This window comes from Podarcis gaigeae, assembly GCF_964106915.1.
Source record: "Podarcis gaigeae genome assembly, chromosome: 17".
NCBI classification, from domain to species: domain Eukaryota; kingdom Metazoa; phylum Chordata; class Lepidosauria; order Squamata; family Lacertidae; genus Podarcis; species Podarcis gaigeae.
The window spans coordinates 8411235-8429316 of record NC_139694.1 but is presented as its reverse complement, the minus strand read 5'-3'; the positions used below and the strand labels follow the sequence as shown (position 1 = coordinate 8429316).

Below are 18082 nucleotides of genomic sequence, written 5' to 3'. Positions count from 1 at the left end.
GGTCAGCAGTTCGAATCCCCGCGACGGGGTGGGCTCCTATTGCTCGGTCCCTGCTCCTGCCAACCTAGCAGTTCAAAAGCACGTGAAAGCGCAAGTAGATAAATAGGTATCGCTCTGGTGGGAAGTAAACGGCGTTTCCGTGTGCTGCTCTGGTTTGCCAGAAGCGGCTTAGTCACGCTGGCCACATGACCCAGAAGCTGTATGCCAGCCGTAAAGTGAGATGAGCGCCGCAACCCCAGAGTCGGTCACGACTGGACCTAATGGTCAGGGGTCCCTTTACCTTTACTAAGTTCCATGGAAATCAATGTGACCCGAGTAGAAATGCCTGGGCTTGGGGATTGGTAAGTTGAATAAATACAATCACAGACCTTTCAACATGCTGAAATATCTTTCCCATCTTTCCCTTAAATCTAAAATACGCCCCCTGTCGCTTGTGTTATACAAAAGTTCATGTTACACGACCTCAGTTGGCCCTGATGGAATGATGACAGGGCAGCTTCCCAGAACCAGATCACATCAACGTGCTTCTCGAGAAATCTCAGTCAGGAATTCTGTTACATCAACCTCATCTCAGTGTAAGTCACTGAAGCGTGGGTATAACATCAGTATAACATGAACAAGCTTGCTTGGAACAGTTACTGAATAACTGTACAGAGGTCAGCGTTCAGACGCGCCCTTTCACAACGGCACTCTAGGAGTGTTCCACACAAGAACTTTCTACTTTAGCTTCTGCTCAGATTCCCGTTTTCAAGTTAGTATCTGCCTGAGCAATCCCAAGTGGGGAAATCTGCCAGGGAGTAGATCAATGCGTTGGCAAGATGCCCATGCAAATCCCACCACATCCAAACCCTGTATGGCAAGGGGTGGGAGAAGCCGTTGCTGGGAAAAAGAAAACAAGCAAAGACATACAGAAGAAACACATCCCCATAGCAGCCCTGCCCCTGGCAGCCACTCCAGATGCAGGTCCCAGCATGTATAGCCATGCCATCTACAATACACACACCTGCCAGGAACCCAAACAGCACCACAAACACACGTGGCAGCAGCACCTCGACTGCAGAGAAATCATTAAAATTTACCATGGCTGTAGGCACCTGCCCTCACTTAACGCACAACATCAGAGGTAAAGGGGCCCCTGACCATTAGGTCCAGTCGTGACCAACTCTGGGGTTGCGACGCTCATCTCGCTTTATTGGCCGAGGGAGCCAGCGTACAGCTTCCGGGCCATGTGGCCAGGATGACTAAGCCGCTTCTGGCGAACCAGAGCAGCGCACGGAATCGCTGTTTACTTTCCCACTGGAGCAGTACCTATTTATCTACTTGTACTTTGACGTGCTTTCAAACTGCTAGGTTGGCAGGAGCAGGGACCGAGCAATGAGAGCTCACCCCGTCGCAGGGATTCGAACTGCCAACCTTCTGATTGGCAAGTCCTAGGCTCTGTGGTGTAACCTACAGCGCCACCCACGTCCCACAACATCAGAGAGGTCAATGCAAACAGAAGAAAATGAAATTTCATGGCCATGGCGGAACCGATTACGCAGCCACAACAGGGAGAGGAGAAGACCACAGCCCCAAAGATGCTCCATAAAGCACTTGCAAGCACCTACAGAGATATGGTAAGGAGCGGCCGAGCAGTCAGGATAGGGGACGCAAAGTAGGAGGCAAGGTGCCAATGAGCAAAGATACACCAGGCATGAAGAAAGCAGGCAACACCACACCTGCTGGTATGACGTTTGGGCATGGAAGATGCCAAGGGGAGGGCCCTGCAGGGGTTGTGGCAGCTTCTGCCCCCAGCACCAAGGTTTCCCCTTCATACCACCACTGTCCCATCATACCACCATCACTCTTGGGAACTAGGGTGACTGTTTTCCATACCATTCCTTCCCATGCATAGGTCACAACCCAACAAGAATGTCAAGGTCCAGGAGCCCAGGTATTGCAGATGCCCACTCAGGAATGCGACTTCTCAGCCCTAGAGGGGATCAATGGGTCCACTGAGATGCTTTGAATATCCACTTGGCAGGAAGACTGCTTGCCCCACAGACAAACAGTGGAGCAAAGGGGGTGGGAAGAAGACATATCCCTTTCATGCTCATCCATGGTTGGCAGCTTCACCAAAGCACCTGGGCAGATCCCAGTATCAAGCCAGGGCAGGGAGCTGTCCAGCATGCCAGGGCCTGAAGACACAGCCGAGTGGGAGCAGGCAGTAATGCGCATGCTCTGTCAAGAGGGGAAATGCTATGTTCATGTAGGGGCACAGCTGCCTGCTGCAGCAAGGAACTTTCTCCCCCTAACTCCTCCCAGCTGGCAGATCTGGTGGTTTGGATTTGCTCTGTTCCTTCCATTAATTCTGGCTTGTGTTTTTGGAGAGCACTTTAAGGCTTCGCTTCTTCGTAACTGGCACGCATTCAGATTTAATTGATGTTCTTTGGATGCCTACCAAATCTTTGTTTATGTTGATCTGCTGCGATGTTTCAGGCTACATATACAGCAGGCAGCCCAGGAGTGTAGCAATGCCAGTAGCTTGTGCCTGCACAAATTAGTCTATGTCCCGCCTGCGTTCAATAAGTGCATTTAAGGACAAATCAAACACAGCAACAGGGGGGTGCTGCTCTTGTTCTTCCACTGTAAGCTACTTAAGTCATTTCAGTTGACTTTCCACACTTCGGGAAGCCAGCTATGTTCCATTCACACAATGGGTGGGAAACTGGATCTGGCCTGAGGGTTGCATCCAGATCTAGCCCACCTTCCATGAGTCGTTTTCGACAGGTGAGCAGGGCCACTCACCTGTCATTCACCTAAAAGCTTAAGAAGAATCTGCAGGATCAGGCCAAAGGCCCATCTAGTCTAGCATCTTGGGGTAGTTCAGTCAGTAAAGCAGGAAGACTCTTAATCTCAGGGCTGTGGGTTTGAGCACCGCATTGGGCCAAAAGATTCCTGCATTGCAAGGGGCTGGATTAGATGACCCTCGTTGTCCCTTCCAACTCTATAATTCTATGGTTCTATGGTCAGCCGGATGCCCACTGGAAGCCTGCAAGCAGGACAAGCGTAACAGCACTCTCCCTACCTGAGATTCTAGCAACTGGTCAGAGGCATATTGCTTCTGGTATAAATAAAAATTATTATTATTATTATTATGACTGTGGATGTCACCCATCATCAGTGAATTCAGAATTCTAACAGGCTTATTTCTCATCTTAGCACTGTATTCCCACAGCACTAAGGTTGGAGATAAGACTCTACTGCCTTTTAAAGAGCAGGCAGAGGCTTTTTGTGATTGCTGTCTTTTTAAAATTACCTGCTGCCTTGGAAAGACTAGGCAGGGAATGTGGTCCCAGTGAAATTTCTCTGCTGCTTATTCAAACTAACTGTGGGAGTGACTTGGTGACATAGTCACCTAGGCAGGAAATAGAAAATTGACTTGAACCATTATTAAAATCCGATTTAAAAATCGTTCAAAAATTTGTGCTAAAGCACTATGGTTGAACTTTAAACCGGTAAGAGAAAATGTTTTAAAATGGGGAAAAAATAATATGCGGTGACAAAATGGCACTGACTAGAAAACTGGAAGGCAGTGATAGTGATTCCACCCCTCCCCCGATCACTTTTAAATTTTGTACTAAGGCACTATGGTGCTGGTATTTTAATAATTCTCAAGGAGATGGGGGTGGGGAAACAGGTGGAAACTTGCAAGCTAAATATCAATTAAAAAAACCATATGGCTAAAATGGCACCAAGCTGAACGGTAACAAGAAAGGTAGGCCGAGACACAGGTGGTAGGTCTTGCAACCACACCTCTGAAAGAAGATGGAGGAGGAGACCTTAAGGACAAACTCTTACTCCACTTTCATCACAAATATTAACAAGAGTAGGAAGCGTGGCTAATTTTAAATACAGCTAAGCCTTTACGATGGCTTCAACTGAACTTCCAATCCATTCCCCAGCGGATGTTGGGCTTTTTCGGTCCAAGATGCCACCTAGTGGGGAACATGCTTTATGAAAGCAGGAAGATAAGGGTCTGCAGGATGTACTTGTAGGAGCGCTGCCTGGACCCCACCATACACTTGATTGGCAGGCTGGCAGCTGGATGATGATGATGATGATGATGATTATTAATTATTATTTATACCCCGCCCATCTGGCTGGGCTTCCCCAGCCACTCTGGGCGGCTTCCAAAAAAAAATATTAAAATACCGAAAGCATTCTGTTATATCCTATCCATGCAAAATTCTATCCATGCAAAACCTGTCCATACATGCAAAATCACTCCATGCTGCTGCCCTCAAGTGATGACCCTGAATGCAAAGACGATGGGAAGCGCGTAAGAAGTGCATTCTTTCCCTCAAAGAATTCTGGGCACTGTGGTTTACCCCTCACAGACTCACAATTCCAAGGAATGCTTAACAAGCCACAGTACCCACAATTCTTTGCAAGAATGAATGTGCTTTAAAGGTGTAATGCGTCCAAAGCCATTGGTGCAGCAGAGAATGCTATGACATCACCAGCAGTGTACTAAGATTCAGCTGCCAATCAAGCGGGCTCCTGTTCATAGAATGGGGAGAGGGTGCCATTTTATCCTTTGGTTCCATCTTCGGGCTGGCCCTGCATGTGGGGCAGCAGTACTGATACATGATGTTCTAGTTCTAGCCCAGACACCTCTTAGCACAGAATACAGGGTCAGATTTAAGGTGCTGCTTTTGACCTTTAAAGCCCTTCACGGCCTAGGACCCTCGTACCTCCGGGACCGCCTCTCCCGGTATGCCCCACGGAGAGCCTCAAGGGCCATAAATAGCAACACCCTAGTGGTCCTGGGCCCCAAGGAAGTTAGATTAGCCTCAACCAGAGCCAGGGCCTTTTCAACTCTGGCTCCGGCCTGGTGGAACGCTCTGCCTCATGAGACCAGGGCCCTGCAGGATCTGATTTCTTTCTGCAGGGCCTGTAAGACAGAGTTGTTCTGCCTGGCCTTTGGCTTGGAGCCAATTTGATTCCCTCCCCCTCTTTCTTTTTCCTTTCTCCTCTTGCGATGAGGCTGCATTTTAATATTTTAATGTTTCAATATTTTAATCTTGTTTTTAAGTTGTATTCATTCAACTTGTTTTTATTATTGCTTGTTAGCCGCCCTGAGCCTTGGCTGGGGAGGGCGGGGTATAAATAAAAATTATTATTATTATTATTAAAGGACAGGACCCAGGAAAGATAATTCAGAGGCGGAGATGGTTTACCATAAGCTTCATTCTCCTTTGTTTTGGAACTGCCGTGCCAGCTGCCAGCCAGAAAGACCAGACTTCTAAAACTGGCAAAACGACTAGACTCCAACAAACGCCATTCTACGCAGCCTAGCGAAATATCGTTAATCTTTTATTATAATATGATTTTTAATTTTCATAATACAAATGTGTTCATGTAAAATCAAATGGAAATCATTTCTAAACAGAAGCAGTGTCTTTAAGTTTAAATGCCACATGACCTCAAATTTCTTTTGAAAATAAAGCCATCGCATATTATCATGGTAAGATCCTGCTGGTGAGCAACAGCTGAATCCTGTTGACATTTTCAATACAATTTAATATTGCTGAAGGGAACCCCACCCCCCTCAACATTGTACTTTGCCACATAATATGTACAAGTCTTCAGGGAAAAGCTTGATCTGCTTTTTTAAAACAGCAGGGTCCAAGATTGTGAATACAGTCAGCGGCTCATACCTGTTTTGCGGGTTTCATAATAGTTACAGCTGCATCCATAACTGCTAGCAGCTTTTGCCTCAAAATAAAGATTAATAGTGCAATTCTGTACATGCCAAATTAGAAGCCAGCCTTGTTGAGTTAATCACAGACAGGTGGGTGTACTCTGCACTTCCTAAAGAGCAAAATTTCAATTTACCTGGTGGGACTTACTCCTGATGACAGGATTCTGTTAGTACTCTTTCCCACTGCTGGTATGAAGGATAACCTTGCTCCTGACATCACAGTTATCTTGGAACCGAATTTTCTTTTCTGTTTTGCTCATGGTGGTTTCATAAGAACAAATATAGTATTGTTTTTAGCAAAAGTTACGTAACACACCACTAAATTAGCTGTGGATCTCTGGTACACTGGCATTCAAAATGGCCTTTTCAGAGGGAGTCTTTCATCTTCTGAAGATAAGGCTATAAATGATATTTTCAGCACCTGAAACATTAGCACGTATTTATCAATCAAAACATAGCATAAGCCTTCTTCAAAGCGGCTGGAATATGTCCCTTGCAGTTTACCAGTTTCACAACATGATTGGGCATGAGAGATTTGTTTTTCTAACAAAGGTCTGTATGCATTTAGCAGCAGCAATAGCAGGCAGAAATTCAGCTGGTGAAGCTTAGCACTATATTGCAGCTCTATGCCCGGAAGAAGGTTTGGCAGTTAAAAATGTCTGCCTATTACCAGCAATTATAATCCCTCTCCCCTCCCCGCCTGTGAATGTAACCTAATAAGCATTTCCTCAGTAAAATTACCTCCGTATGAACCCAGGAGCCAATAAATTCAGTACATAATTACAATTCAAAACTAAATAAACTAAAAATTTCAGATTAATAAACCAGATTAAAACTAAAGCAAATTCGGTTTCAGTAATAACATACTTTTATTACAGATAGAGAGAAGCGATTGAGTTGGATGGGGCTTTTAGCACAACTTTTTCTAGTTAGTCACTTTATATCTTGCCCAAGGCAAACCCAAGTTGACTTACAACCAGCCAAACAGACAACACAGATACATTGACATCAAGAGGAAAAAAATGAAAAATATCCCGCCTACTTCTAAAATGGCCACAGAAAGTTAAAGGCCAAAGAATAGAGGGGGGGGGGATTTGCCTGGCGCCTAAAGACCCACTAAGCTGGTCTCAGGCGAGCCTTCCTGAGAAGAGAATTCCCACAAAGGAGGAGCCACCACGAAGAAGACCCTGCGTTTACTCGGGAGCAAGCCCTGTTGCGACGTAGGCGCTTTACTCCCTAGTAAGGGATGCAGTCATCGGGTCTTGCTGCAAACAAGCTACATGGTGCCTGGCTTGGAGGAGCGTCAGGATTAGGGCCTCGCGACTCCATCCGCGCTTGGTTGAGGAGTAAAGGGCCTGATCCTCGCAACGGGACTTCTAAATGCGGAGCCGCGCCCAGCCGCTCCCCCACCCAGTGGGACTCTTGCGCGGGGGATAAAAGCTTCTCCGCGCTTCTACTCCGCTACTGCTTTCCCCCGCTCTTTTATTCTTTCTGTGCTCGCCTTAGTTTCTCGCGCTGCTCCTGCGCGCTTTTTCCGCGCGTAATGGGGCGCGCTACGCTCCAGGCTGCGCTGCTGCTGCTGCTCTTCGCTACTGCGACTGGGTGGGGTTTGCTCCCCAACAAAGGTGAGAGTGGGTCAGGTGGAGTGGGGTCGTGGGCTAGATATATATGTATAATTTTTCTGTTTTGCAATTTAAAAAACTCATTTGACATCCTTAAAATACCAATGACTTCCCTTCTCTTTCCACGGTTCATTTTACGCACCACAAATCCCTGCATATTTTACAAAAAACTGTTCCATTCGGTATTCCATTGTTGCAGCCATCAAAGCTTGTTTACACTGTTGAATTTATCTTGACGCTGCCAGCGTTTTCAGCTGTACACAATTATTTCCCATATATTCAATAAACGTTTTCCAGTCTTCTTTAAACATATGTTCTTACTGTTCTCTTATTCTGTGTTGCCTCTGCAAGTTGTGCATATTCTGTCAACTTAAGTTGCCATTCTTTGGTTGGGACCTCCTTTTCCATTTTGATGCTAACAAAACACTGGCACAGTAGTAGCATACATAAATAACCTTTTTTTGTCACCTTGTGGTAGTGGAATTTCAGTCTGAATTATCCCCAACAGAAAGGACTCTGGGGTTTTTTTTTGGGGGGGGGGGGATGATGTGCCTCTTCTCTCTCAAGCTGGTATTGCTTTCGGGTTTTTGTTTTTTTACACGGTAGTCTTTAATCTCTCTAGTTTGCAACTCTAGGCTTCTTTGGAAGGACCAGTGGGATATAAATTTAATAAACAAATGAAACCACATGGTAGTTCAAGGGATACTTACAGGGGAAATGAGGCTAAATGAAATGAGTAAAGCATGTGTATAAACAGAATTTTGCTTTGTATCCTTCATTTTGTGATGTTTGAATGACTTTATTGTACACTATCATGCTTTTTTTAAAAAACAAGTTGGCTTTTTAAAGAGTCTTGTAAATAAAATAATTATGGGTGGTGTCAAATTGAGTTCAGCTGCTACAAGGGCTTTTTCCTGTGCAATAGGGTTTCCTTCCTCTGTGCTGCCCCCTCCCCCATGAACCCATTTTGGAGGTCCCCCCCTTCAATCTAGCAGATTTGGGGGGGGGGGTTGTTAGGGTGGAGAGGACAGAATGTGACTATATGCTATTTGCCTAGTACAGATGGAAACGTTTGCAGTATCTCTCAGCAAGCTGTCTGTGGAGATAAGTGCATTCCTTTGACCTGGCTTTGTAATGGAGAGCAAGACTGCCCTGATGGTTCGGATGAGCATTGTGGTAAGCCTTTCAGAGCCTTCAAATGGCTGAGAGTCCATTTGGGAGACCAAGGTTCAGTGCCGGATTTACGTATAAGCTAAACAAGCTATAGCCCCACTCTCTTGGGGGCCCCCCAAAAAAATTAAAGGGGAAAAAAACTGGATGTACATTTCCAAAATATAAGATAAAAAACAAATAAAATAAAACCTACATACAGCAACAGTGTTTTGTGTTGTGTAGGCTCCTATTTGTTATGTGCAAGTGGCTTTAGATACCTATTAGGTCCATTAATGGGACGCGGGTGGCACTGTGGGTTAAACCACAGAGCCTAGGACTTGCCGATCAGAAGGTCGGCGGTTCAAATCACCGCAACGGGGTGAGCTCCCGTTGCTCAGTCCCTGCTTCTGCCAACCTAGGAGTTCGAAAGCACCTCAAAGTGCAAGTAGATGAATAGGTACCGCTCCGGCGGGAAGGTAAACGGCGTTTCCGTGCGCTGCTCTGGTTCGCCAGAAGCGGCTTAGTCATGCTGGCCACATGACCCGGAAGCTGTCTGCCGGCTTCCTCGGCCAATAAAGCGAGATGAGCGCCACAACCCCCAGAGTTGGCCACGACTGGACCTAACGGTCTGTGGTCCCTTTAGGTTCATTAATTACTATATAGCATAAATTCAACACAAAAAACAGTGACAATTTGTTGTTGACAAAGGACAGCTGGACATATAAAGAGCCCCATTACCTTCAGTAGCTTTGGGCCTCATCAAACCTAAATCCGAGGCTGCCAAGGTTGGATACCAAGGCTTCTGATAAACATTTTGAGATGGACTCTTAATAGCTCATGTTGTTTCCTGGGACAGGCCATTGTGTAGCCCTACAGCTGAAACTGTGTGTTTTCCTTAGTCACTTCAATGGTTAAGCTAATGTCTTTCCAAGATAACTTGTGTATCCATGTTTTTTTTAGTAAACTGCTTTCTGAAAACATTAATCAAATGGTGTATAAATTTCATGAAATAATTTTATTACGCATGCCAAGTCCTTTAAACTCTTACTGTAGCATATTTGCGATGGGTGTTGATTTCAAAGCAACTTCCCAGGCTACTAAAGTCCTCCTTGGCAACTACCCTAAAGGCAACATTCTTTTTAAAAGGGAGAGTACAGTACCTAACCCCTCCAGCTAAGTGCAGTGTTAAATCAAGCTAAATAACTTTTATCGTTCAGGCGAAGGATGTCGTGGTGATCCAAATGCATGGCAGTGCAAAGATGGAAGCTGCGTTTCTGCTACTTGGCTTTGCGATGGCATCAGTGATTGCATGGATGGCTCAGATGAAGAGAATTGTGGTACGTTCAAAACCATTTTTCAACATTTCCCTGGTATTTTGCTTCTCTGGCTTTCTCTGTGGTGCAGTGCAACTGATGCCCCTTGCATTTATCTCCTTCATCTCTTGACTGAATGAAGAGTTTTCTGTAGGCAACCCCCAGTGCAGAAGTTGTTGAAGCGGAGGCCAGCTTAAAGTCCAATATAAATTTTCCCTTACACTAAGAGAGGCTGGGCAATCCTTGCTCTCAACATGGATGGAGCTGGTCTTTCAGCCGAGCCCTGCTTCTTAGCTGCTGACAGATGAGGGAAGGAATAACCTCATCCCTAGTAGGAAGGCAAAATGCTGAAGGGAGTACTATCATCTGGGCTTCTGCTGGTACAGTGGTACCTTGGTTCTCAAACACCTTGGTACTCAACAAACTTGGAACCCAAACATTGCAAACCCGGAAGTAAGTGTTCCGGTTTGCTAACTTTTTTTCGGAAGCCAAGCATACTTCATTTTGAGTGCCACACTTCCATTTTGAGTGTTACTCTGAGGTCTGTCTGTTTTTGCTATTTTGCGTTTTTGTGGCTTTTTTTGTGTGACTGTGTGGAACCCAATTCAGCTACTGTTTGATTGATTGTGTGACTGCAGTACATTTATTGCTTTCATTTTATGGATCAATGGTCTCGTTAGATAGTAAAATTCTGAAGAAGTGTGCATGCACACGAAAGCTCATACCAATAACAAACTTTTTTATTTTTTATTTTCACTATGGCAGACCAACACGGCTACCTACCTGTGACTAGTAAAATTCATGTTAAATTTCTGTTTTAGGGGTTGTTTTTAAAAGTCTGGAATGGATTAATCCATTTTGCATTACTTTCTATTGGAAAGCGCAACTTGGTTTTGGAACGCTTTGGTTTTGGAATGGACTTCCAGAACGGATTAAGTTTGAAAGTCAAGCTACCACTGCACTTTCTGCAGTGTTCAGCCTAGATTTTCCTGCAGTAAGAGGTGGCTGCCTTATTTTCCCAGTTACTAATTATTTTCCCAGTTACTAATAATACCAGCTTCTGAATCTCAAGGCAGTTGAATATTTTGTCCCTTCATTGCAGCTGGTAAGCCCTTTGGAAACTACATGAGGTGTATTATGTTATAACGCTGGGGCAAGGTGAAGGCAAATAAAGAGAATTGTTTTTATCCAAAAGGGCGGTATCGGCACTTAGGGTGGGTTAAGCTGCCTGCATGCGAGGGACAAGGAGTCCTCTAGCAAGAAAATAAGTCCTCATCTCTAAAACTTCCATATGAACACTTCAGCAGTCTTATATTCCACATGTCTCTGAGAAACTCTTCTTACCTGAACTTTGAACATGTGGTGCCTTTGGTCCACCTATAACCCAGTTCCCCTTGCTCTCAAGGTCTTGTGGAGAGATCTTTTCTTAGTCTGTAGACTTCAACTGGAGGTTCTGGGAACTGAACACAAGTTCTTATGCACTCACAATGCATATTACTTAAGCATGGTATTCCAGACTGTTATGTACTGAAGTTCTCACCCTGGGCCAGCAGGGGAATACTGTAGATAGTTATGCAAATAAGGGATTGGATCGAAAGTGATGTTCAGTGATTGGATAGTTTTAGAAAATAGTTACAGTTACGTTGTACTGGAGCTCTATATAAGCAGGCTGACTGAACCCTTCAGTCCAGTTCTGTTCTGGCCTGTAAATAAACAAGAGCTGTTTGAAGAATCGCTGTGCCGTCTGATATGTTCACCCACAACTTAACACAGACAACATTTGTCTGCTGTTGAAGGATGGGGTAGTTTCCAACCTAGACCTTCACATAGGCTTCCTCCTAGTGGATTGAGCTTGGTGTTGACCACATGAATGAAGGATTAGAAGGGCGAATCATTCATTCTGTTGCTCCAATATCATTGCAGTTTGTGGAGACAAAGTTCCATGTCGAGGAAATAAGCAATGCATTGATCCCTGGAAAGTATGTGATCAGCATAAAGATTGTGAAGATGGTTCTGATGAAGCAAACTGTCCCCCGAAAAACTGCTTGGCTGGACAGTGGCAGTGCAAGAACAGGGTGTGCGTTATGGAGGACTGGAAGTGCAATGGCATAGACAACTGCGGCGACCGCTCGGATGAAGATGGTTGTGGTAAGCCACTTGGCCTCCTTTCAGAGGCATATAGGTGTCCATCGAGTTGCATAGATGTCAAGTGTCCCTTATTTGAAGGGACATTCCCTTATTCCAGCGCCATGTCCCGCTGCTGTCCCTTATTGATGGATGTCCCTTAATTGTCCCTTAAATTATGTCCCTTAAATTTCAAAGGAAGCAGCTCCTCTCCCTCCCTCCCTGCCGGCCAGGGAGGAGGGAGGCTCCAACTGTGTTGCTTGGCTGTGTTGCTCCCCCAATAAGAAGTCTAAGAACGACTGGGGGGTGGAGCTTGCATGCCTTGTGTGTGGCTAGTTAATGCAAGCTGAGGGGGGTTTTGAATGCTGGACGCCATTTTGTTGCACATGCTGCTGCAAACTTTGCAGTGCAAAGCCAGGCTGGGGAGCCATCTTAAGTTGAGGTTGCATAGGCCTTGTGGTGCATGTGATTCAGATTCTATTCAGTTGAACCTCTGGTTACAAAGTTGGTTGGACAGTGTTCTCGAAGCTACCAGCATGAGTTTGACCAGACTGCAGGAGGACAGGAAGACTGGAGTGCCTGGAACAGGTGAGGCTGCAGGTCCTTATTTTGGCAGCTGGTCCCTTATTTTCAAATCTGTAAGTTGACAGCTATGCAGTTGTGAAAATGCATCTTAAAAATTGCGCTTGAGACTTCATGTAGTTGCCCTCTGAAGACATATCAGGAAGAGATTATCAGGCTGCAACTTTCAGTAGATGGTTTGGATAAAGTTTGTTTAAAAGTACAAAACTATTTGGGCAGTAGTTTTTCTAAAACTGCTTCCCAAGATTTGAAACCTGCAAGTTTTCAAGTAACTTCCCCTCCCCCCCCACAAAGGATTCAGTTTTGTTAGGGGTTTAAAAACTTGCTGGCAAGTATTTGACAGAGCTGGTTTAAGGTCTTCTGCTACTGTATGTTGAAGATGAGGGAACACAGTTCAACAAGATGCTGCATAGCACACTGCTGGTATATATGGGTGTAGCCAGGATTTTTGTTAAGGAGGGCAGGACTTCTGTTGGGGGCAGAACCAATGTGATTGCTTAGTTAAGTATTTCTATTTTATTTTGATTGGGGGGGGCAGCTGCCCCCCGACTCACCTTGGCTACGCCCATGCTGGTATATTTTAATTTTTAAAAACTGGTTGCATCTTGTCCAAACTGAGCTTAAGACTTTGGCTGCTGTGAACATGTGTTTGAAAACTAAGGATGCTGTTTTCTTCAGAATTAGACTTTTTCAGATGCATAAACTTGTATAGTGCTAATTTAAGATGTATTTTATTGGGTGCTACCCTAATATTCTAGCAAAGTTGATTACACCATGTCTTCAATACCAATATCTGGAGCTGGTATCAGACAGATTTGTCTTAGAAAAGGCCAAATGAAAACATCACTCTTCACATATCCAGTTCTGAAACTGTTCAGAGGCTTAATCAGTATCTTGAACCTGTCTTATAAAGCATTTCTTATAAACCATACCTGAAGGAGCATCTCCACTCCCATCGTTCTGCCCGGAAACTCAGGTCCAGTGCCCAAGGGCCTTCTGGCAGTTCCCTCGCTGTGAGAAGCCAAGTTGCAGGGAACCAGGCAGAGGGCCTTCTCGGTAGTGGCACCCGCCCTGTGGAACACCCTCCCACCAGATGTCAAAGAGAAGAACAACTACCAGACTTTTAGAAGACATCTGAAGGCAGCCCTGTTTAGGGAAGCTTTTAATGTTTAATAGACTATTGTATTTTAATACTTTGTTGGAAGCCGCCCAGAGTGGTTGGGGAAACCCAGCCAGATGGGCGCGGTATAAATAATAAATTATTATATTATTATTTCCATTGGCTGTGTAACAAACTGGACTACAATGGTAGTAGATACACTCAGGCAATGTGTAAATACTCTAGGAAATGGAATAGGGCGCACAATACATTAGATGTCTTGAACTGGTTGCTGACACATTTAACCTTGTGCATAAATCTAACTGATTTACAGCTTACTGCCCAGAAGGAATGATCCATTGTGATAAAGGGAAATGCATTATGGAATCTCTAATGTGCAACGAAGTGAAAGACTGTTTAGATGGCACCGATGAACCTAGCACCTGCGGTAATTAACTGTTTACACTCGTGTAGTAAATAATTAAGAGTCTTCTAGTCAGCTGTTGGAGGGTGTCAGCTCTGTTTAACTCTTGTTTTATGCATCTAGGTAAGAACTGCACTCTGAGCAATGGAGGCTGCATGCAGACGTGCACCGAGACTCATTGGGGTGTGAGGTGTTCGTGTGGTCCTGGTTGGAATCTTCAGGCCAATGGTCAAGACTGTGCAGGTATATGTAAAATAAAACAGGCGCTCACTATTTAGAACTGGAGAAAGTTCTCTAAACTGCAAGTTGTGATATAACACTATAACAATCTTCAACCTTTTCTGACCAAAGACCCATTTTCATCCCAGATACGCATTTGAGGACCTGATTTTTAAAATCATTTTTTGTATGGTGATAGTGCTGCTTTTGAAATACGCCATAGAGCAGATTGCGACTCTCAGTAGTTGGTCCTAACCCACTAGCTTGAATACCAGTTTGCTAGAAGAGCCTTCCTAGTTGGCTTGAATACTGCTTTTTACAAGGAGGTCTTGGGATGCCAAGACACTCAAGCTGTCCAGGTAAGGAAATCGATGATTATCATCAAAATAGACCTTGATGTTGCCACAGATTCAAAGTTCTGACCTATAAAGTCCTACATGTCTGGGGTCCAAACCATCTGAAAGAAGAAAATCCCACATACGGACCTGCCCAGGTTTTGAGATGTTCAGGAGAGGCCCTTCTCTTGGTCCCGCCATCATCATAGGTGTGCTTGGTTGGGGATGAGGGGGAGGGCCTTTTCGGTGGCTGCTCCCAGACTCTGGACTCCCTCCCTAGAGAAGCCAGACTGGCTGGCTCCTTGTTGTCCTTCCGCCAGCAGATGAAGACCTACTTTTTCCAACAGGCTTTTGGGAATTGGCAATAATAATAATAATAATAATAATATTTATATCCCGCCCTCCCCAGCCGAAGCCGGGCTCAGGGTGGCTAACAACAATAAAATAAGAATTAATGAATTGACTGGTACCATGCTGTTTCTGTTGTAATTATTTGTATGTTTCAAACAGATTCTATGTATGTGTGTGTGTAGTTAAATTGCTTTTAATGGCTGCTTTTCTGTTTTTAGCGATACTTGTTCATATCCGTAGGCCACCTTGAGTCCTGCAAGTGAAAAAGTGGTTTAAATAAATGCAAGTGGTTTAAATAAATATATAGTAATCATATAATAAATTGCATTGATCATAATAATAAATACAAGGCTCTAAGAAGGTAGTAGTACTTCATGGCTATAGCAGCCCTTCCCAGACTACAGGAACTTATGTACATTACACTGACTCCGCTTGTTCTTTGCAGATATTGATGAGTGTGCAATGGCTTACGGTCCCTGTAGCCAGTTGTGCAAGAACACAGTCGGTTCTTTTACCTGTGATTGTGTCCATGGGTACTGGCTCTCCAACGGAACTACTTGTAGGACTGCAGGTAGGCCCTCAGTTACATGGAGCATGAATTCCAGCTCTCTCTCTCTCTTTTTTAATAAATAATTTTTATTATTTTCCAACACAAATATACAATTCTGTCAAATTTTCACAAATTTGATTCTTTTCAGACTTCCTTCGGCTTCTCTGACAATCATCCATAATTACTTCTCAGTTTACGCATTCCTCTGTTTACATTGCCATTAAACTTCCCTTCCACTCCTATTTCTTTTTAACAATATATCTCTGCTTTCACAGTGCTTCTTGAAATCCCACCAGTGTTGTTTGCACATCACATGTTCTTTTCAGATATTCAACAAATTTCCCCCAGTCCTCGATGAACTTTTGGTCTTGAAGATATCTAATTTTCCCCAGTTAATCTGTCCAATTCTGCATAGTCAGTCAGCTTCAGTCTCCATTCTTCTATTGTCGGTATTTCCTCTTGTTTCCATTTCTGGGCCAGTGGGATTCTTGCTGCTGTGGCTGCAATGAATTCCAGCTCTCAATGCTGATTTGCGGGCAGGTGGAGACATGGGAAGCACAAGACTGCCTAGCTTGGCAAAAGTTGGTACACTTGTAATTTCTTTTGTAGAGGCAATGCTCAGGTTTCTGGCAAATGGAGGGGAACTGAGCTCTTGTGGGCAAGTTAACCGCATGTTCTCAACAGACAATCTGTGAGGTTAGAATACAAAAAGCAACAAAAAGTTAGGATTGCATGTCTTAGTTTGGGTACATGCAGTGCTACTAAGCAGAGATATTTAACACATGTCTCCCATAAATGACAACTCTAGTAAGTATAAGGCTATTGGATGTAGCTTGAATATCTTCTTACTGGCTAGATTTTCTATAGCTCAACAGCTAATAAGGAACAGGATTGCATTCTGGGACAAGGCCTAATAATGAAAAATCTCCTCCAGATGGTGCTACAAAAATGCTTCTGGCTGTTGGTCGTGATCTTGCTGTCCTGGATGTAAAAACTCATGAACTGAAAACTCTAATGTCTGTAAGGACATCGCCCAGCTCTGTTGCCTACGACTCGTTAAGGAAAGCCTATTATTGGGTTGATGAAGGAAGAAAGCTTCATATCTATGTGCCAGGAAAAAATGAGATGCTTCTTTATCCAGGTAAAGCTGTTGATATAAAAGGTAAAGGTAAAGGTACCCCTGCCCGTACGGGCCAGTCTTGACAGACTCTGGGGTTGTGCGCCCATCTCACTCAAGAGGCCAGGGGCCAGCGCTGTCCGGAGACACTTCCGGGTCACGTGGCCAGCGTGACAAAGCTGCATCTGGCGAGCCAGAGCCGCACACGGAAACGCCGTTTACCTTCCGGCTGGTAAGCGGTCCCTATTTATCTACTTGCACCCGGAGGTGCTTTCGAACTGCTAGGTTGGCAGGCGCTGGGACCGAGCAGCGGGAGCGCACCCCGCCGCAGGGATTCGAACCGCCGACCTTTCGATCGGCAAGTCCTAGGCGCTGAGGCTTTAACCCACAGCGCCACCTGCGCTGTATATCAAAGCTGTTGATATACTTGCAGTAATTGCATCCTTATCTAGAGAAAGCTCTTTTTTCTAATATGATTTTTATTTATTTTCCAATAAAAACAAATTCATAACATCATTAAACATCAAAAACTCATCACATATCTTATTTTCTTTTAGACTTCCATCAACATGTCTGATAATTTTCCGTAATTATCACAGATCTTCACATTTCTTAATTTATATTGCATTATATATATCTTACCTTACCATGTTGTTTAAACAATATTTCTACCAAATCTTCTTACAGAGCTTCTTGAAAACTTACAAACATTATATCATTATCACAAATATTTTTAATATATTCTGTAAATTTACTCCAGTCCTTAGTGACTCTTTGGTTTCGTCAGTTGCGAATCCTCCCTGTCAATCTGTCCAGTTCCGCGTAATCCATTAATTTCCATCTCCATTCTTCAATCGTAGGCATATCTAGAGAAAGCTCTTAAGTCATTGGCCAAATACTACAGCACCCCATTGTGTCCTTGGAAGCCTGTAGCAAGGCTGCTCCGTAGAGGTGAACTTTAAAAGTACACCGAGAGCTGGTGTAATATAGTGGGTGGTGCTGGACTGGAAAAAGGGTGAGCTTTTGACCAGCTGATCAATTGGCCTGAGGTTTAAAGTAGGTGCGGAAAGACAGAACAACATGCAACACATGCCGTAGGCGCATAAGTAGTAATTGCTGTTTAAATGTAAATGTAACAAATAACAGCATAATTTTAATAAGTGGCCTAAATACTGAAAGCAGGTGCTTATTTTCTTGGCAGCTGGACAGAATATTCCTTGCATGTGTTCTCATAAGTAAAAAGACTAGATATTCTGAGCTGAAAACATGGTGGCGTAGACTCTATTCTTCCTTGGTTGGACGCTACATTCTACTTTGGAGTACCAATCTAGGTGGGTTTGCCTTTTGTGGACAAGACAAACCCTTGCATCATCGTTGCTTACTCCTGTTTGACCTCCCAACATTTTTTGTAAATCCAAACCAGGATTGGCTGCGAAAGCAATATATTC

General features: G+C 44.2%; 1 protein-coding gene and 1 long non-coding RNA gene across 2 annotated transcripts in view; one reads left to right on the top strand and one right to left on the bottom strand.

The window, feature by feature from the left end:
* Positions 1-3650: 3650 nt before the first annotated feature.
* Positions 3651-11288, bottom strand: LOC310835258. Its single transcript, XR_014559464.1, has 3 exons — positions 11178-11288; positions 6063-6167; positions 3651-3797 (listed from the first exon to the last, which is right to left on the bottom strand). It is a non-coding gene; the product is annotated as an uncharacterized lncRNA (long non-coding RNA).
* LOC310834552 (low-density lipoprotein receptor-related protein 2-like) overlaps positions 6631-18082 on the top strand; it is a 48616-nt gene continuing 37164 nt past the window's right edge. The window contains exons 1-8 of the mRNA XM_083718127.1: positions 6631-7371; positions 8431-8544; positions 9738-9857; positions 11757-11981; positions 13973-14086; positions 14186-14305; positions 15413-15538; positions 16452-16658. Of these exons, the coding sequence (XP_083574253.1) occupies positions 6993-7371; positions 8431-8544; positions 9738-9857; positions 11757-11981; positions 13973-14086; positions 14186-14305; positions 15413-15538; positions 16452-16658 (1405 nt within the window). The 5' untranslated portion in view covers positions 6631-6992. The remainder of the gene's footprint in view (positions 7372-8430; positions 8545-9737; positions 9858-11756; positions 11982-13972; positions 14087-14185; positions 14306-15412; positions 15539-16451; positions 16659-18082) is intronic.